A 20,560-nucleotide genomic window follows, 5' to 3' on the forward strand; every position below is an offset into this window, starting at 1 on the left:
GGACAAAGCCATGTGGGAAACCACCAAATCTTTGTGGAATGTAAACATCCTTAATTCAGAGTGTCGTTAATTCTCCACCCTCACCTCACCTCTGCCCAACAGGGCTTTTCCTTCTGATGAAAAACGGAGCATCAGGCTCTTAGGAGATAACTCCCAAACTCAGCTACGAATTTCTAAATGTCATTCCGTTTCTGCATATGGGGATTTATTCTTTTTCCTTCACCAAAGAGTGTTTCCTATTGCCCCACCCCACAGAGCTGCTTCTCGAGGTAACTAAATAATAATTGTTAGTGACTATGCATTTTCCAAGGGATATTATGAACCGATTGTGTCAAACAGGGATCTGAATTCATCCCCTCCTACAATTAAACCTCCTGTGGATCGGGAAGCTGGCCTTGAGGACTCCTCCTGGTCCTACTGGGGCCACCAAAGCCCATCCCAGGGTTGCCATTCCTCTGCCTTCCTGGAACAAAACCTCAGAGTCCGTGGCCGTTCTTGGCTCCCCCTCTCACCCTTGCCTCTCACCCAACGGAACTGAACCTTGAACTTCGGCTCCGTGTCTGGAGCTCCACGTGAAGAAGACAAGAGCCTGCCGTCTCTCCTTCAGGTCCCACCGCAGCTCTCACAGTCAAAGAGTTGCCACCGTATCTTTATTGCATCTCCAAGTGAGGAACAGTGAATAACTTATTACACACGGAACGCTCTCCTTTGGAGGACAATGTCCTCTTGTGGGACACAGGTGGTGAACACAATGCAGAGCTATTTACAGAAGCTGAGGAGCAAGGCGCTGAGAGAAGGATCAGTGCCAGGAGTTTATAGCAAGAACAGTGCACAGATTCTCCTGCCAAAGAGAAATCGGGCTTCTCCCCGCTGGCGAGCTACAGAAGAGGGACTTCTGGTGAAGCGTACAGGGGAGCTTCAGTCTGGGGATGGACAGCATGTTTGGGAATGGTGACCTGTGAATTGGTGCGGCGGACCCACAGGGGTCCTGTGGTAGCACCAGAGATGAGAACGTTTAGGGTGACCTTGAGCCTCTCCTACCCAGGCGAGAAGGGAGGGTGCCAGTGAGTTGGTCTCCAGTGTAGATTTCAGCAGGGACGGGCCTTGGCTGTTTTTGCTCAGATTTGCCATTCTGCTCCGGGCCAAGCGGTCCTCACAAAACCCGTCCTGAGTTAGAAAGGCTGGCACCTGCAGCTAACCGCGCCAGTAAGCGGTCAGATGAGCAGAGCTCTCATGGCTTGTGAAATGACTGGGCACCGTGAGGGGCACACCCTGAGTTTGCCTGAGACTCTCTCCCGCTTAAAAGACGGATCCTAAGTATGGGACGAAGGAAAAACCCTAGAGTGCTGTGACCTGCCGTCCTGTTAGCCCCCCAGCAACTCCAGAAGGGAAGGAAAGCTCGTCCCAAAAGGTTCTGTACAGTTTCCTTAGGCGACTCCGGGTGTAGCCCACATCCCTTTGAACCCCCCCTGGTTGGCTGACTTGCTGTGTTCGCCCCACTCTTCGGAACAGCTAACTGCCGCCTTTCCTTCCTTCATAGTCATTGTAAGGGCTAGTCCGAGTCTGGGCCCGCGGGATGGAGAAGTCCTTTTGGGAGGTCCGATTCTGAAAAGGCAGCAACCATATCGTTAAACCCACTCCAATTCCCGGATATTTCCACAGAGCTCCAATCTGGGCGGGAATCTAACTCTCTCCCCTTCTCCCAACCCTCCCCCTGAAGCCCTGCATTCCAGGGTCCTGTGCTAACCCCTGAGGCAGATCACGGGAAAGGAAGACACCGCACCCTTTCAAGGTGGCCTTCCAGGGGCCGTGAGAGTGGCTACAGCCCGTGTTCCCAAAGGACAGACATTCCAGGGGGGCTGACGCTGCTGGTGTAACAGGAGAAAGAAACCATTTACCTGCAGCTGAAAATGGGTGGCGTAGGGAGCATAGAGCGTGTCACCTGGCTCTTCAAGGCCTGAAAGAGAGGGGGGGGCGGGGATTACAGCGTCAGGGTCCCCCCCCACCACATCATGCTTCTGCCTGTGCCTACCCCAGTTCGGTCTATCTAAGCATCTATCTTCCCAGCAGACGCGAGTTTCACGTGGGGAGAGATTGTCCCAAGCCCAGGGCCAAACACAAAATAAGCACAATGTTGGTTGAATAAATGAATAACCACCAACATAGGGTCACTAGGGAAGCGCCTTTCCCAAAACTTTCACGGGTGGCGCACCTCAATCCAGGACCACTTGAAAAGCACTCTTGAAACCAGTCTTTTCAGACAGAGAACTGTCCAAGCGCTGTCAGTTACCTACAGTGAAGCTCACTACGGATTTACCTGCTTCCTTAACCACCAGCAAGGCAAGAAAAAAAAAATTTTACTACTTTCTTTGGGAGGGGGCAGAACTTATAAGCAATTGTTTTCTCGGTATTTGGGGAACACTGGAGGGATTTAAACTCTGGAACAGAAGAGTAAACGCATACAGTTGTCGTGAATACAATTTAAAGCAAGCCATTCACCTGTTCCAGGTTACTGAGATTTCCCACCAAGTGTACCTATTCAGTTTACTCCGTGAACACCTCAAATACTTTCTCTGTGTTACTGTGGAGAATATAAGGATTAACCAGACGGATTCCTGGCCTGAGGCTGACACTGGAGAGCAAGGGATATACGACAGCTACACAAATAGCTATGAAATGAGACAGACTCTGATAAGAGCATTTCAAAGTTCTACAGCGTGTGGGAGGAGCGAATAAGGAGACTGGGCAATGTGTGCTCTGGAAAGGGGCAAGAACAGGGCACAAAAGCATGCCTGGAGCCTGGACACACAGGCAGGGAAAGGCACTGAGTGACTTGGCTTGTTTGGACGGACAGCACAGCTTCCGTGGTTGTTGGGTTCTCGCTGGGAAAAGCCTCCCTAAGTCAACATGGTGGATCTTAGACAGCCAGCAACGTCTGCGAGCAGGAACATGTGGTGGCCAGAGAAGTATTTTAGGGGAGAGGAAGGGGACAGGTGGCCTACAAAATGGATGGAAGGAAGGATGAAAGGGAGGAATCGCAGTTCGGGAATGATAACAGGGAGTCCAGGAGCGCGGTGACAGAGTGAAGCCGTGAGAATGGACAGGAGTGGATGGGTGCTAAAACAACCCCTCCAGCCGCCCCTGTTTCCCTTTGGCCTTCCAAGCGCCCCGGAGACGAATCACAGCTCCCGTGAGAAGCACCAGGAAGCTGTGCACCTCGGGCTTCAAGAGCAGAGGAAACTGTTAGCTGAACCTAAGAACCTAGCCTTGGAGGTCCCTCACTCCTCTCCCAAACTCATCCCCCCAGAGGTCGGTGTAAACCTCAGGGACTCTTGATTAGGCCCAGAGAGCAGTGGACACCTCACAGACCGACGGATAGGTCCCTAAGGGCAAGGGCAGTCTCTAGCTGTTGGTGTAGCCTTTTTCTGTTGTGAGAACAACAGAACACCTGGTTACTCGTGACTTCAGGCAAGAGCAAAATCATTGGATTCTTTTATGTCAGATACAATCTCTTCCCTCCCGTGGGCCCAGAGACACACAGTAAGATGTGGCTGTGCAGGATAAATCAGAATCCTCAGTAACTTTATGGAGATTTCTACGGGTTTGTGGTAAAAGGGCTTTCTCCCTCCTCTGTGCTCTGTGCCTACCGCAAGGAATCATGGCTTGGCTTTCTGCATTCAAATCTATAAAGGCTTCATGTTTCTGGAAGGAACACCCAGCTATCCTTCATAAAGAACACAATCTCGCCTACAGGTCTCTAGGGATGTTTCTAGTCATTCCTTTGCTCCAACTTATTTTGACTCAGAGAAACCCACAGGGTATTGTGTAGAAAGTACTAGATTAAAACTCTATTAAAACTTCTAGTTCTACTAGAACTCTAACCAGCTGGATGAGCCTTGGGGACCCTGTCTGTTCTGTCAGGGGTATGACCTGGATAATCATGAATGTTCCTTACAGTTACAATATCCTATGATTCTGGGGCGCCTGGGTGGCTCAGGTTAAGCGGTTAAGCGTCCGACTTCGGCTCAGGTCATGATCTCACAGTTTGTGAGTTCGAGCGCCGCATCGGGCTCTGTGCTGACAGCTCAGAGCCTGGAGCCTGCTTCGGATTCTGTGTCTCATTCTCTCTCTTCCCCTCCCCCACTTGTGCTCTGTCTCTCTCTGTCTCTCAAAAATAAATAAAAATGTAAAAACAAAACAAAACAACAACCGATATCCTCTGATTCCCTCCCATCTTCCTACAAGGAATTCTCACCCAGCCGTGCTCTGTACCTTGAGTGATTTCCTCTTGAGAGTAGGCTCTGTTCTCCACACCATAGCTCTGCTTCATGAGCTGAGGTTTACAAAACGCATCCTCAACAGGGTAATCCATGGGGTTCCGTTGCTTCGTGAGCAGCTGAAACTCGGGCGCAACGTAAGCCAACAGGAAAACCCAGCCATTGGCAACCAAGGCTGAGCTGAGGATGGTATCATCCCACTCGGGGCCAAGGGCAGAAATCAGGAGCAGGGTGATCCACGTCACCCAGATGGCAATGGAGAGAACCATGGTGAGGAAGACGTGGACCCCGTGTCTCTTCCAGCCAGTGAAGGATCCACAGAAGATGGAGCAGGACGTGAGGAAGGTCAACGCCATCAAGAAAAGGACATAGGTGAGCAACAGGACAAAGTCTTCATTGCGCCGAGAGGCAGAAAGCTCAGAGAAGATGGCGACATTGGTCCTGTTCATGGTGAGGACGATGTACTCAATAGCAATGACATCCTGCACCAGGCTGAAGCCCACGGCCAGGCCCAGCATCACCAGCAAGGACAGCGGCTTCCTCCCACGCACCAGCTTCGTCAGGTTGAAAGCATGAGCCAGCAGGCAGGAGAAGCAGAGGGAGAAGAGGACACCGAAGAGGAAGAAGCGGGTGGGCCCTGTACTGCCATCGAGTTGGATGATGAAAGCGAAGGTGAGGCCGAAGATGCCCAGCACACCCAGCAGGAAGAGAAACTGGGTCGGGAGCACTTTTCGCCTGTTGGAGTCCTGCACCTTGCAGATGAGGATCAGGAGACCGAGCATGAAGGCCACCGAGGTCACAGCCCCCACTGCGGCCACCGCTTCTAGGACGATGCCCCAGATTTGAGTGGTATCACAAAGTCTGTGGTACTTGGCGTCCAGGCTTGAGCGGCAACCTCTAGGGGATGTCGTGGCCATTCTGGTCCTGCATAAACGCAAAGTTGAGGGGAGGGGCGGTGAGTCTCCTAACAAACTCGGACAGGCACAGGGGACCCAAAAGATTAGGGAGAACTTTCACATGTTTGGCCGGGGTTTTGCCTCTGAATTCGCTACGTTAGATGGAGCTACTAACTTTTCTCCACCTCTCATGGCAAGTTCTACAGACTGATGGAGGGAAAAGACAAATCTCCCCACAATTAAACTATATTAATATGTACCCTGATGCCAGATGACTCAGTGCTCTGCTGAGGAATTTCAGGGTCTCATTTCAAAAAAATATGTCACAAATACCTTGCCAGGGATCCTGATACTTTTGGCTAGTATTTTCTCAGGAATTATCAAACATGAAAATCTCTAAGCTTAAAGCTTTAATCATAATTTGCCAGTCTCAAGGCTTTCTCCACCTTTGCCTCTGTTTCGGACATTTGTAAGCATCCCATTCTTTCCTGTAAATTTCTCTACAGAAGGCCAAACATTCCCTTCACCACCATGGGATCCTCGACTTCAGCTTTGCTGTCACATATTACAAGGGTTTTTCCCCTCCTTGAGGTTTGTAAGGATGACTCTACTCATTCCAAAAAGCAATGGAAAGAGTCTTCTATGTCAGAAAGAGTTCTTTATTAACTATCTGTAAGGAGGGACACCCTGAAGGACACAAAACAACGGTGGATAATCCAATGAAACATATTACGAATAGCTAATGCTCATTTTTACTGTGGATCAGAAACTCTTCTAATCACGTTTCGTATATACTAGTTTAATTTCAAAGCAGCTCTAGGAGGTAAAAAAAAAAAAAAAAAAAATAGCCCTGTATCACAGATGAAAAAACTGAGGCAGAGACAGGTCAAGTTACTTGCCCAACATCATATACGAGGAAATAGCAGAAGCAGCATTTGAATATAGGTCAAATTCTAGGATCTATGCTCTCTACTACTGCAGGTACCACCACTCAAGTGAGTTCTAGTTGGCCTTAAATGCAAACTGAGATATTGTCATTCTCTCTGTCTCTCTCTCTCTTACCTCCTCCCCTTTTTCTCCCTTATCAGATGCCCCATAAACCAGTTCTGTTCGTGGTCTTGATTCCACTTGGTTCAGCCCCATACAGGCTAGGAGCTCCCAGGGGATAGATGATCCACAAAGCAGGTAATCTGCTCACCCACTCAAAGACGATCACAGTTGACTGGCTATATAGCAGATTACTTCCTACATATCTCTCCTTGACCTCCCAGGTCTGCTTCCTTCTCTGCTCCCACAACCTTCATGTCAATTTCAGACCCAGCTGATTTCCCGAACCCCATGAAATCTAATTCCTAAGAATTCAGGGCACAGTGGGAAGATAAATTGAGACATAGGAAGAGAGAAGGAGTTTGCACATTTCCCAAAAATGTATGGTTCTCAAACTCCAAAGTCAATGTCAAGTAAGATGCTGAAATTCAAAAGTGCTAAGGCTTTAAAGTTTGCCAACAAAATTTTTTCTGAATTATCTGGCTGTTTATTAGTTTCTAGGACACCATTACTTTTGGTTTGTTGTACGCTATTTGTGCACGATTTTGGGGGGGGGGGGGGCTTTAGTTTTTCTTTTCCTGATAGGATTGCTCACTCAACAATGAAAAGTCCTGAACTGACTAGAAGAGAAATATGGTCGGGACAGGGAGCAGAGGACAGAGGTAGGGGAAGGGAAGGCTCACTGAGAACCCCCCCCCCCCACACACACACACACACACAGAAAATCACCCGTGAAAGATCTCGGCTTCTGCTAATGCCAAGTAGGGAGAGCCTGTGAAGAAAGGAATTGAAAGAAGGGAAGCCACTGGCATTGGGAAGCAGGAAAAGGTATAAAACATCCGCCGGATCCTGCTTCTTTCCTTGTAGCAGAAAAAACAGCTCAGAATTTCTTCACCACATGCCCATACACGCTTATAGACAAGACTTCTCTGGCCCTTCATGGCTCTATGGGATTATGTGATCAACCCAATGGAAAAACAACACCCTCCCTTCTCCTTCCATTTTATGTCCTCATGATCAAACCACAAGTCAGAGAAGAGCACAGTGAGATATAGAACAGACCACCGTTCACTGACTGTCCAGGGCAAATGAGCAGCTTCCTCAGTGTAGACAGAATTCCAACATCTGCTTCCCTTAAAGATACAAAATCTGGGGGCACCTGCATGGCTCAGTAGGTTGAGTGTCACTGCACTCTACCCCATGGAAATTATACCACAGTCGCCCCTACCGTGCAGAGCACAGAGCAAAGGATGGGTCTTCAGGGCAGTGCAGAATACGAAACGGGAGGAAGAAGGAAGGCAACTAAGCTTAGATATAGGCAACTCCTGAAACACAAGGACCCGAAGTCTGATCTGCCTTGCGTACCAATGTCCACTCCATGGAGGTAGAGAGAAGGGAGGTGCAGACCCCACTTACTGGTCCACACCATGAATATGGAAGAGAAAGAACCCCCGTTGAGTTCAAACACGGTGCACACAAGGGATGGCACCGAGGCCATGTGCATTTCATCCTCACTCACCTCTCCTCTCCTCTCAGATCAGTCAGAAGGGTGCATCCAGCAGGAAAGGTATCTCACCCTCCCAGCCCTGCCCCGCAACTGTCCCTTCCCCACTCTTCAAGGTAGTGCCGTCCCTTGACGGTAGTCATCATAATCACAGAAAACTATGAAGGACTTTGGGCCTGATGACTAAATCTTATCAGAGACTGATGAGGTGTTTGCCTGAAGGGCACCTGTGGTGCTGGACAGAGGAACAGTGAGGCAGAAACCTCCCGCCCCCAGCTTAGAGCTCCGGGCCCCTCCCTTGGGTGGCAGCTTTCCGGGTGGGGGATGCTGTCTGGGGGCCTCCTGGCATCCACAGACCAGAGTCCAACAAGAGCAATGGGCCATGGGTGTGGAGAGGGGAGAAACCCTATGTCCCTCAACTTCGCCTCCACCTCCCACCCCCAATCATGCATGGGAGATGGAGAAACAGTCCCTGAAGTACCTTTAAAACACTGTTTTTAAAGAGATGCTGAAATTTTCAAGCATACTCACAAAAAAAGAATAATATGGTGGAGACCCCTTGGACTCATCCCTTGGTTTCACAAATTACCAATATATGGCCAATTTTGCTTCGTCCACATCCCCACCCACTCACTAGATCTTTTCTTAAGTTTATTTATTTGTTTTGAGAGAGGGGCAGACAGAGGGGGAGAGAGAGAACCCCAAGCAGGCTCTTTGCTATGAGCTCAGAGCCCAATGCGGGGTTTGAACACCCGAACCATGAGATCATGACCTGAGCCAAAATCAAGAGTCAGACATTTAACCAACTGAGCCACCCAGGTACCCCTCACTAGATTTTTTAAAAATTTATTTATCCATTTATTTTAAGGTAGACTCTACATCCAACGTGGGGCCCAAACCCCCAACCCTGAGAACAAGAGTCCCATGCTCTACTGACTTGAGCCAGCCAGGCATCCCTCACTAGTTTGTTTTTAAGCAAACCGCAGACATCATATCCTTTTATACTTAAACACTTCACGTATCTCTAAAAGATAAAACTCCTTTTTAACTTAACCACCCTTTAAAAATTAACAATAACCCTTTAATATCAAATATCCAGTTAGGGTTCATATTTCCCAATTCTCTCACAACTGTCCTTTTAAAATTTTTCTTAGTAAATACGTGTTTATCTGAGTGACTAATTTTTTTGGAATTATCCTTCCTTCACCTCCGTTAGCCCTCCTCCACCTCTTCCCCTGCACGACAGGCATTGCGCAATGGGTCTAAAGTGTCCTAAGTACTTTGAATTTGGTCAGAGGAAAATAAAACTCACTTACTTGCCTCATTAACAAGCAGCTCTGTATGGGGAAGGCCCTGTGTCACCCAGGGAGTGGCCCAGATGAGGAAAAGACACCAGGAAGGTGGCTGGGGGAAAGGACGGGGTTCTGAAAAGCTACGAAGGACTTCTAGAAAGCAAGGTTTGAGGGGGAAAGGGAAGCAATGAACATTTGGGAAAACAAACTGCCAGGAGCTAGAGGGGAACCTCAGGGCGGGAGCAAGAAAGAGAAAATGGAATGAGACCACGGGTTATTTGGCCATCGCTTGTAACCAAAGTCAAGGGCAGAGAGATTTGGGGTCCCATCAAGAAAAGACTACCTCCTACAAAGTCCGAATGGGGGCTGCAAGGAGCCATTTACTCTTGGACAGCTCTGAACAGGGAGAGGACGTCTCACCACTAACTCATTCTCAGCAGGGGTGAGGCATGCCCTTATGCGCTCTACCCATTTAACCCCCACAACCACCTTCTGCTATAGCTCATACCCTCGTTATCCCTGTCCTCCAACTGCAGCCACTGAGACACAAGTCAGCTGGCTCACCAAAGTCACACCGCTAGGACAAGGCGGGGTCAACTGAATCCAATTCTGAATTCAAACCAGAATTCTAACTCCAACATTACACCCGTAGAGCCCTATGTCTGGTAAGGACTTTAAAGCCAGGGGGGACCTGCCATTGGCAAGGTCGGGGGTTGGGGGGGTGGGGTGTGACTCCATCAGCACTCGGGCAATGCTCTAGGCTTTGAGCACGGATGAAATCCACCGAGGCACGCGGCCTGCCCTTGTGAGCTGCTCCAGCTGTTCAAGTTACGCATAATACCCTCAGATTCCTGCACACTGGCCACATGCGCTCCACTGCGGCAGGCAGGGCAGGAGAGAAGGCTGTGGAAGAGGAGAAAGAAGGGCAGGAGGCAGCGCAGGGGGCTCCCGTCGGTGAGCCCAAGGCAGAGGCACCAAAAGCCAATTTAAGATCCACCTCAGAGCTGGGAAATGGCCTGAGAAATCCCCATCCCACATTAGCAAACCCAACATTCATGTCCTGCGGATGACATCTCTTCAGGAGCTCTTGAATATTCCACTCCTCTGACCCCTCCACCTGGACCCCTTCAGAAGACACCCCCCCCCCATGCTCCAGGCCTGTCCTCTCTGAGCCGCTCTATCAGCAGCCAGGGCGGGAAGAGCCATAATCCTGCACAAAAGTGTAAGGCTCTGCGTCCTCAGCCCTGCCTGCCTCTTGCGCTTCCTACCATAGCCCTGTTCACGCAGCCCTGCAATACCTATCGGAAAGTCTGTGTCTTCTTCCAGACTGAAAGGCTCTTTGATGGCAGGGACTGAGTTGTTAAGTGTTTCTCCCAGTCTCCAACCTGATAGATGGTAAATGCCTAAGTGGGATGGACGAGTGCGCTCAGGGATAGAAGTGGAGTCCGCTGGGAGAGGAGGGGCTGCTCAGGGGACAGCGTGGGTGGGGTGCGTCGTACCTGGTTTCCTTGCTAGCTCCCCGTTCACTGTCCCGAGTCCCAACCTCCCCTCCTCCTGTCCTCCTCATGTGGGCTGTCTAAAACACACTTCGGGTCCGAGGCTAGGGGCTCTGGGCCATGTCTGGCACCGTGCTCCAATCTGAATGATGCCAGGTGTCTCCCAGGAAAGCATGAGTCCTGAGATTTCCCAGGAATCAGGGAGAGATTTACTAGAATCCAGTCCCACATTCCCACCCAACTCCCTGATGACTAAACCCTGTACTTGGCAGGAACATGGTACAGTTTTAAAGTATGTAGCCTCTGACCTGGGACACAGGAAAGGGCCTTGAGTCATAAGGGTGAGACCCCCTTCACTTATTACAGCTGCTAACTAAGCTAACAACTCACCGTCCAATAATCCAACAACACCTACCGCGCAGACCTTGAAGTCGCCTGGCGCTGTCCTAAACCCTTCTGGAATGAGTCAGGGCATGAAAGAAAAAAAAAAAGAAGAAATGTTAAAAAGAAAAAAGAGAGGGGAAAGGGAGAAAGAAAGGAAAGGACAATAAGAGGAAGAGGTGATAGGGGAGGAAGAAAGGCAAGGAGGGAGGGAGAGAAGGGAGGAAGGGGGAGGCAGGAAGTCACTTCCTGGGCTCAAGACCAAGCCCTGTCTTCACCCCGCCCTTTCAGAGAGAAGGGGTTTCAGCTGCCTTCTGTGTGGACACTATCTCCAGGAACCTCCCTCCCCTCCCCTGAAAAATGAGGGTGGGGTGCTGAACTCGATGGTGTGAGCCCACCTCCAGCTTCACTGTTCATGCCTCTAGAAAACTCCTTTTAGACAATTCCCAAATCTTTTTCTCCCTCCCCTTCATTCTTCTCCTCGCCCCACCTCCTGTCATTAAAAGAACATGCCCTGCCAACCCCTAACCAAACCCCAAAACAGGGCTGGAGGTGACTGAGGGTCCGAGCGCAGGCCAAGCAAGGAGAGGGCCACCAGGCAAAGGGTCACCTGTAGGACGAGGCCACCAGGTAGCAGAGCAATACTGACCTTAGACCTGGGCCCGCTCTTGCCAGACCCAAGAACAAATGCCAGCATTGATGAGTCCCCCAGCTTCCCCAAGACTCCTCTCCTCTTTTCCCAGGGGGGCGAGAATGGGGTCTAGAGCTCCTGATGCCCAGACCTGGAAGGTTGCCCAAGCTGGTTGCCTGGGCCACACCCCCCTCCACCCTGCCCCACCATATCTGAATGTGAATAACCTGGGGCCCAGAGCCTAGCCAAAGCCAATCTTATCTTCCTCCTTATGAGGCATATCTCATTCTTTCATCTGAAAATGAAGAAGACAATACCTACCTCTCAGCGGTGCCTGGGGAATGATACCAAATAACTTTAGTGTTTGTTGAAGCTGAGTCCCCTCTACCTGAGCCAGGAAAACGTGTGATTTTCTAGCATTTTAATTTTCTCTCTTTTTCTTGAATTGCCTCATTCAATGTAGCGCAAGAGTCCCAATACAATTATGAATAAAAATAATGACTCCGGACACATCCTGAGTTCCCCACATCCTGAGTTCCCCGGAGGCAGGCACCCTGCTGAGGGTTTATGTTTTTGTATGGATTCTCTCATTTACATGTTTTCACATTTATTGCTTCATTTACTATTCCTACAACCCATTTTATAGGTGAGAAGACAGACTCTTAGAAGTTACTGTGCCCAGTTTCACAGAGCTGAGAAGACTATCCCTTTATGAGTGGCCTTAATCATAATGTAATTTTTCATTTCATCTCGAAATCACGGTGACGAACTCTGAAGCTTTGCCTCCCAACTCCTGCCTCTCTCCACTTAAACCGGCTCTGAGAAGTCTCCACAGTGAGCAATACTACACTTGATCAACACGCATTTAAATGCCCACTCTGTGGGGCGCCTGGGTGGCTCAGTTGGTCAAGGGTCCCACTTTGTCTCAGGTCATGATCTTACAGTTCACGAGTTCGAGCCCCACGTCGGGCTCTGTGCTGACAGCTCAGAACCTGGAGCCTGCTTCAGATTCTGTGTCTTCTTCTCTCTCTGCCCCTCCCCTGCTCGCTTGCCCTCTCCCTTTCTCTCTCTCTGAAAAGTAAAAATAAACACTAAACATTTTTTTAAAAAAATAAATGCCTAAAAATAAATGTGTTAGGTACTATGCTAAGTCACACAGACCAAAAGTATGTCTACTGCCCCTGGGAGACCCAACAGAGTCACGGTGACATACAAAGAAGGAGACACGGGCTGTGCGGAGAATGCTAAGTGCACATGGAAAACAGTGATCCATTCTACCTAACGGGTTTCTTTTTTTTTTTTTATGCTACAGAGACCAGGGAGGTGAAGCATGAAAGATAAGCAGCAAAGAGTGGGAGATTTTTAGGAAGGTAGGTTAGTTCCCAGATTTCTGGCTTAGGCAACTGCGTGGAGCCTAGAAATGCAGGCGGGTGAGGACCGATGCCAAGCGTGGTCATGTGGAATCTAAGATGAATATGGAACGTGCAACTGGAGGCATCCAGAAAGGACAACACAAAGTCCTCCTGAGAGTTTACTCCGGGCCACACATTCCTGCCTTCTCACAACAACCCTATTATTACGTCCCCTTTCTGCAGTTGAGGCACAGAGAAATTAAAATAACTTGCCCAAGATCTCATGGCGCGTAGAAGCCAGGCTCCAGGACCTGGTTGTGCTGACCCCCTCTGCACTTAGACATGCAAGTCTGAGGCTCCGGAGAGGTTTGGGCTGTAAGTACAGAGTGGGCCTAGAGGAGGTACCTGAAGCCTTGGGAGGAGAACAAGATCACACTGGGAACAAGTACGGTGGGTAGGGGGCCAAGGGCAGAACCAGGGGAACACCATCTCACCAACACAGAGGTCAACAAAAGATGGTTTAAAACTTGATCAGGTCAGGGCGCCTGGGTGGCGCAGTCGGTTAAGCGTCCGACTTCAGCCAGGTCACGATCTCGCGGTCCGTGAGTTCGAGCCCCGTGTCAGGCTCTGGGCTGATGGCTCAGAGCCTGGAGCCTGTTTCCAATTCTGTGTCTCCCTCTCTCTCTGCCCCTCCCCCGTTCAAGCTCTGTCTCTCTCTGTCCCAAAAATAAATAAACGTTAAAAAAAAAAAACTTGATCAGGGATTGGGGCGCCTGCGTGGTTCAGTTGGTGGAGCGCTCGGTTGATTTCCACTCAGGTCACAATCCCAGGGTTGTGGGATGGAGCCCTGCATGGGGCTCTGTGCTGAGCGTGGAGCCTGCTTAAGATTCTCTCTCCCTCTGTCCCTCTCCCCTGCTCGTTCTCTCTCTAAAATATAAAAAAAAAAAAAATATTTTTTTTTCTAACGATCAGGGGTTGGTAAAAAAACAATCATCATAATAAGCCTGAGTGGACTGGTTTCCCAGAAGCCAAGGAGCAGCTTCAAAAAAAAAAAAAAAAAAAAAGTGGTCTGTAAGGGGAACAAAGAAGGGAAGGCCTGGGAAGGGATCTTTGAATTAACATATTAGCTCCTTTTTGTCTGTTATAACAGATTCAGTTCCAGAGCTTCATGGCTTTTCTCCAACTGGTCCTCCCAACCCTTCCTAACTCCCGTCCCCACCTCCATGCAAGGCAAACCAATCTTCCAAGAGTATTTCTATCCAGAAGGGGATTGTGACAAAGTCCTGCTTTTTGCCTCAGCACGTGCATTTGTTCTCCCAACCAGAAAGACCCTTCCCCTCCTCTTCACAATCCATTTACCATATTGCTTTGAAATATAACTCAAAACTTACCCCATCTTGAGGTAATAATAATTTAATAATAATAATTTTAAAAATTATTAGTCCCATCTCATTCTAAATGTATTCTAAACTCTCATCATAGTTTTTGCGATTAAGTATTTCTTGGTACTCAAGTTTTTCCACATATATGTTTTATACAACACATGAATATCAATGCTGACTCAACTATCAGATAACAAGCTTTTTAAAGGAAACAGCAAACTTTCTATTTGTTGGTATTCTCCTCACTATATGCTCTGCACAGGGGTTGCTGAGCAAATGTTTTGGACTAAGACTCCACTGAATATCTACTCAAAGCAAGTTATTTACTGGCAAGTGTGAGTTAATGGGGAAGAAGAATTTTGGAAGATGAATACAAGCTGATGCTTATCCTCATCTTTTTATCTAGGCTGAATTCTAAGACAAGGGTGGAGTCCCAAGGGAATGTCTCTGCCCATGATGAAGGATTAGTTACAAATGGAAAGTGTCTACAGGGAAATCTCCAGGATCCCCTGTTCTGGGTAGTCATCCTAATTCTGATGACATAAAAGTGATTATGGCATCAGCTTATGAATAACCTCTGAATAACATCACTGAACTGAGTTCCTTTTGTAGTAACTGAGAGAAAATAAGTTACCTTACCACCTTAGGCAGATCTAAACAAGCATAACTACAGTGTATATCCCAGTTTCTTTACTTTCGGGTAGTTCCCTGGAGACATTCCATACCATCTCCCTCCATTCTAAACAAAGCATACGAACTTTAGATTTCTGTGAAATAAATTGCTGGAATATAAAATACTAGAAATCTTTAAAAGAAAATAATGTTTTGAGTGAAACTTCCAAATATTTTAGGCCCAGGATTTTAAGAAATAAAATTTCCAGAAAATAGGTGGATAAAGTAAAGTCCATACTGGTATACCAGCTCACAGCTCTCAAATATGCCTTCTTCTAAATATTTTATATATAAAAATAACATATTCGTGTTCAATCCAACAAGTCCCGAGCTAAACTCATCATCCTTCCTTACAAGCCTGTATTTCTACGCCCTAAGAATGGCATGACCACTCACTTAGCACCCTACTCGATCTAAAGACACAATAGAGACTACCTAATGTGGGAAAAGATTGAGAGAGCAGACCATGGGGCCAAAAATTATATGGCAATAGCAAGCAACAATTATTACATAAGTGTAAATGGTAACTTTTTCATTTTGAAAAAAGAATAAATTAAAACAACGGAAAAATCTAAATAAACACAAAAATAAGCAATAAGAAATAGTGTTTCTTTAGCAGGTATTATGTATCAAGTACAAAATTAAATAGCTTGCTGAAGGTAAGAAAATTAAGTAAGAGTTGAAGTATTAATATCACACAACGTTTAGTTAAGGCAAAAAGACATTGTAGGAACCAAAAAGCTTACTTTATAATCATTAAGGATACTCCACATTGAAGATACAACTATCATAAACTTTTATGCACTAAATAACATAGCACCAAAATACATAAAACAAAAGCTACTGGAAATACAAGGAGAAATTAAAAGAAATACTATAGTTATAGGAGATTTTAATATTTCTAGGAGACTTTAATATTCTTTATCAGTCCTTAGCAGATGAAATAGAAGAGTAATAATATGATAACTTTTTATAAATGTTCTATGGACACTTTAATTGAAATAGTCTCTATGTTCTTATTAGATCTCCATTGTTAATCATATAATTCCAATCCTCTGTATCTGTGATCAGCAAAGATTTTCTGCAAAGATCCAAATAAGTAGTTTAGGGTTTGCAGGGCTGAAAGCAGCCATAGATAATGCATAGAAAAATGAGTATAGCTGTGTTCCAATATAACTTTATTTACAAAAACAGGGAGTTTGCTGTGTTTGGCCATGGAACTAGTTTACCAATCCCTTTCTATATGATTGCTTCTGTTGAAATGGTTATGAAATATTTACAAAAACAGCATGTTTTAAACCACAAAAAAATCTGAAATTCTGAAATAAGAAACATACAGATTATATATTCTGACCACAAAGTAATAAATACAGAAATAAAAGTAGAAACAAACACACAAAACTGCTCAGAAAATCTGAGATCCTTCAGATGAAAATACTATTCAATTCATTGTTTCTTAAGGTCCTAATATACCAGCACATCATTTCCTGTCCATTTCCTCAGGTCAGTCTGGGTTTTTGTTTTTTGTTTTTTTTTTCCCAACGTTTATTTATTTTTGGGACAGAGAGAGACAGAGCATGAACGGGGGAGGGGCAGAGAGAGAGGGAGACACAGAATCGGAAACAGGCTCCAGGCTCTGAGCCATCAGCCCAGAGCCTGACGCGGGGCTCGAACTCCCAGACCGCGAGATCGTGACCTGGCTGAAGTCGGACGCTTAACCGACTGCGCCACCCAGGCGCCCCCAGTCTGGGTTTTAAACAGAACTGGACCTGAAGGCAAACTTCCAAAATGAGAAGAATGAAATCACAGTCAAAATTCATCTTCAATTTTCACTAAGTAGTGGAATGCTATTCTGCAAACTCCAAAGAAGATTCCCAAAGGGACACATGCAGATACAGAGGGGCTAGAATCTCAGCCATGGGAAGGAGATGGGGGCCTTGCCTAGACCCCTTAGGAGAAACTCAAGGCCCAGGCCCTGGCCTCCTCACAGCTGCAGGTTCCCGCAGAGCCTGGATGAGAAATCAGTCTTCTGACTCCAGACTGAGCGCACTTCCCAGAAATGTCACGCTCATTCCTATCTGCCCTCTGAGCACACATCTGGCCATATCCTCAGAGGAGCCTTTCTGCTTCCCAGGTAACGCCGCTGCTGACTGTTCCTTTCTGTCATTCCATCCCTCTCCTAGTGATAGCCAGCACACAGACCTGGAGGGGGGAGATCTGTCCCCCATTCTCACCCCTCCCATGGGTCCCAGCCCAATGTATCTGAAGTGGTTCAAGGATTGCCCTTCAGGAGTGAGCCCACATTGGTGTCTGATTCAATTGAACCCTTCAACAGGTGTGGCCTTTACAAACCCTCTAAGGAGAAAATCAGCCTGGAAAGAAGCCAGGAACAGAAAAGCCTTCCAATTCTTTGGTCCTAAGCAGGCTTTCTCTATTACTAGCCCTATGTTACCCCCACCCCCCCACCACCACCACACACACACACACCCTTTCCCCAGTAGATGTTTAAGGGAGTATCTTGGACAGCTTTGGGGCCATACCTGGGTCCTATCTAGTTGTTGCCAGAAAGTGGGCTGTTATTGGATATTCAACTTCCATCAGCCCCAAGGTTCCTGAGCAACTCAAAGGACAGCCAGGGAAGGAGACCTGTGGGACTGACAGCCTGACACTCTCATCAAGAGAAGGGGTGGCTTCAACGATCGGCTTCCCAAAATTCACAAGGGTCTGCTTGTTGTGAAAGGAGAACACAAATCAAAACTTTTCAGTACCTGAGTGAAGTAGCAACTGCAACTGTCACTATGTCCCTCCTCCTACCTCCCTCCACCCCCAACTCCCAACCCTCTCCACCCCCAATCCCATCCTCTAAAATCGGTCTCCTTTTCTCTTCCCTAAGTGTGATCCCCAAGCTGCTCACGTGCCCAGCCAGGATTCCACCTGCTAGGAGTTTGTAAACGTGTCTGAGCACAAATATTATCCCGACTATTTTTTTGCTCTACGCCTCTTGCTCAGCCTGAGAACCTCAGGGCGGGGATTCTGAGTTCAGTTAACCAAACTAGAGAAATTCCATTCTTGGGATTTCTTTTTCTCACAGCCAGCTGTAGTCCATTACCAGGAGTTCTCTTTTCTTGTATCCCACCCCTCCCAAAGCCGCACTCCCCCAAGGATTTAAATCTGGAGGCAGAGGGCGCCCCGGGCCGCGCGCGCCTCACTCACCCTTCTGCCCTGGCCGTGGCGCGTGAACTTGGGCTGCTTGTTTCGCGCGCGTCGGAGGCGGCACAGGAGCCTCTAGCTGCTGGAGAAGCCCGCAGGCAGCTATCCCGCCCTCGCAGCGCTGAGCGGTTATAAAGGCAGCGGTCGCCGGAGGGAGGGAACAGCGAGGGGGTGAGCAGAGGGACACGGGGCGGGAGAGGGTCAGGGGGAGAGGCCACGCCTATTCCAGTTCCGCGGCACTGCATGCTGTTATGAAAATAAAGTCCCCGTGCCAGGGTATGAACCAAAAGCCGCCTGACGTCAGCGGCACAGTCACCCTTGAAGTGGGGGGGTGGGTGGGGGGTGGGGGGGTGGACAGGAGGAACCACCCGGGCCCCGCCTAAGCGCATCCAAAGTGCTGCGGGACGCGCGCACGGGCAGGTCCCAAGGCCCGGGGGGGGGGGGGGGGGGGGGGGGGGAGTGGCCAGAGGGGACCTCTCGTTATCGTCCCTCAAGCTGTCACGTCCGGGGCGGGGGTGGGGGAGAGCCACACCCGCCCTCCCCGCCGGGCACCCCCCTCCGACAAGGGCCTGGGCCAGCCAGGTCGTGGCGCCTGGGTTAGCTCCTGGGTCCCACGGCCGGCGCGTGCGCGCGCGTGTGTGTTAAATAGGAAGGAGAGCTGACCTCCAGGTGGCCCTTCCTGCCGTGGTGCGGGAGAAGTTCCATTTCCTCACCTTTCCTCTTAGCTTAGCCTATCACTCTCCCCCATCAGTGCAGGATGGGAAGCCAGGCGGGGCAAGGAGGTGACCGCTCTCTCTGGCGCCCCAGACAAAGCCAGGTCGAAACCAAGGAAGATTCCTCGGGGGTCCGGAGTCAGCTCCGCAAACTCCACCTGTCGAACTGTCCTCAGATGAGCAGCATTAGTGCCGTCCCGGGGTGGAGACCTCACTATCTCTGTACTTCCCTAACTACCTCTGTAAAAGCCTTGACCAGGCAGGTTGATGAGAATGGGGACGCCAGATAAAATTATGAAATAAAGGAATTTGCCTTTGGTGTCTGGTTCCGCCTCCCTCGCTGCCCACTCCTCTTCCATTATCAAGCCAATCCTACTGAAACTTGTCTTTGTTTACTTGTCAAACAATCCTTGAGTGGCTACCCCTCAGTGTCAAGGCTCAGGCAAGGCTCTACCCCAAAGCCTTGGGGGAGGGGGAAGTTCTGTGCTTTTAAGGTGCCCATTGGCACTCCTGGTTACTATGCATGTGAATTAACAGGAAGGCCTAGGGCTCCCCAGCTTTGTCCTCACACCCCAAGTTACCAGGGTCTAATGGGCTTTTAAAATGTGACTTTATTCGGTTTAATTTCACTCCCAAGAATACACAGCCAATGTCTTGAGTCTTGGAACATTTTCCTTGAGGCCTGCAGCCCAGGGGGCTGCAAGGGCCACCCACTCCTCTGCCCAGACTCACAGGGTGTGGGGGCAGGGGAAGGGGCAACTGAGAGCCTGGTGGAAATGACAGTGTATTTTCGTGTGTACCATTTGCTAAGTGAGACCTTCTCTCGGGACCTCTGTCTTCTTGTGTTTAAGGAGGAAGTTGGACTAGACCAGCCTTATCCAACAGATCTACCATTCAAGTGACAAATGCAAGCCACATATTACAGTTAAATTTTCTAGCAGCCAAGGTGTGAAGAGCCCCTAGTCCAGGGAAATGGGGCTCAGCCACAAAAGGGGCTGCCCCCTCCCACGTTCATGAAGAATCTGGTGCCAATCCGTTCCTAGAGGACCTGCTTCTGGGTCAAGGTTCCATACGCAGAGAAGCTTCATTGCTGCAATCTACTGAAAGTCAGCCCTCCACACAAAGGTCTGTAAAAATAATAAGTAAAAATAAATACAAAATAAAACATTTTCTAGAAGCCATATTAAAATAAGTAAAAAGGGGGGACACCTGGATAGCTCAGTCGGCTCAGTATCCAACTCTTAACTTTGGCTCAAGTCCTGATCTCGCAGTATGTAGTGAGATCCAGCCCCCTGTCAGGCTCGCATGGAGCGTGGAGCCTGCTTAAGATTCTTTCCCTCTGCCCCTCTCCCCCACCCCCACGGCTTGTGCTCACTCTCTGTGTCTAAAATAAGTAGTGAAAAGGGGGGATTGATTTTAATAATTTAACCCAATAGATCCCAAACATCATTTCAGTATAATCAAGCTTTTACAAAAATCTCAGTAAGCTAACTTACACTCTTTTGTTTCAAGCTAGGTCTTCAAAACTTCAGTGTATGTATCACCCTTAGCACTTGGGAGTTTGGAATAACCACATTGCAAGTGCTCAGAAGCCCCGTGTGGCTAGTGGCAGCTGAGGCATTTTAGGACCCTGAATCACCATGCCTCCAGGTGAGGTTGGTGATGGCCAGAAAAAGCCGTCAGGTCCAGGAGGGAGTCAAATCAGAG

The 20,560-nt window shown here is 48.5% G+C and overlaps 1 protein-coding gene across 2 annotated transcripts; it reads right to left on the reverse strand.

Annotated features, from left to right (window-relative positions):
* Nucleotides 1-631: 631 nt before the first annotated feature.
* On the reverse strand, nt 632-18,388 carry GPRC5A (G protein-coupled receptor class C group 5 member A). Of its 2 annotated transcripts, XM_086714044.1 has the most exons (5): nt 18,144-18,279; nt 17,471-17,654; nt 4,273-5,201; nt 1,899-1,957; nt 632-1,605 (listed from the first exon to the last, which is right to left on the reverse strand). In XM_086714044.1, exons 3-5 carry the CDS (start codon nt 5,192-5,194, stop codon nt 1,513-1,515), a joined length of 1,074 nt encoding a protein of 357 aa, XP_086570170.1. In that variant the 5' UTR covers nt 5,195-5,201; nt 17,471-17,654; nt 18,144-18,279; the 3' UTR covers nt 632-1,512. The 2 variants fall into 2 exon arrangements, with proteins under 2 accessions (XP_086570170.1, XP_025786527.2); XM_025930742.2 differs by lacking the exon at nt 17,471-17,654 and having other exon boundaries at nt 18,144-18,388.
* Nucleotides 18,389-20,560: the final 2,172 nt, after the last annotated feature.

The sequence above is a fragment of the Puma concolor genome, chromosome B4 (genome assembly GCF_028749965.1).
Source record: "Puma concolor isolate L17-30 chromosome B4, mPumCon1.1.hap2, whole genome shotgun sequence".
NCBI classification, from domain to species: domain Eukaryota; kingdom Metazoa; phylum Chordata; class Mammalia; order Carnivora; family Felidae; genus Puma; species Puma concolor.

Bases quoted from the DNA above. Each gene is read 5' to 3' on its own strand.
- GPRC5A (XM_025930742.2), bottom strand. From the start codon at position 18,385: ATGCAGTGCCGCGGAACTGGAATAGGCGTGGCCTCTCCCCCTGACCCT. The intron at 1,958-4,272 runs GTACAGAGCACG...CCTCTCTTTCAG, and splicing joins TCAAGAGGAAATCACTCAAG to GCCTTGAAGAGCCAGGTGAC. The intron at 1,606-1,898 runs GTAAATGGTTTC...CTGCCTTTTCAG, and splicing joins CCACCCATTTTCAGCTGCAG to AATCGGACCTCCCAAAAGGA.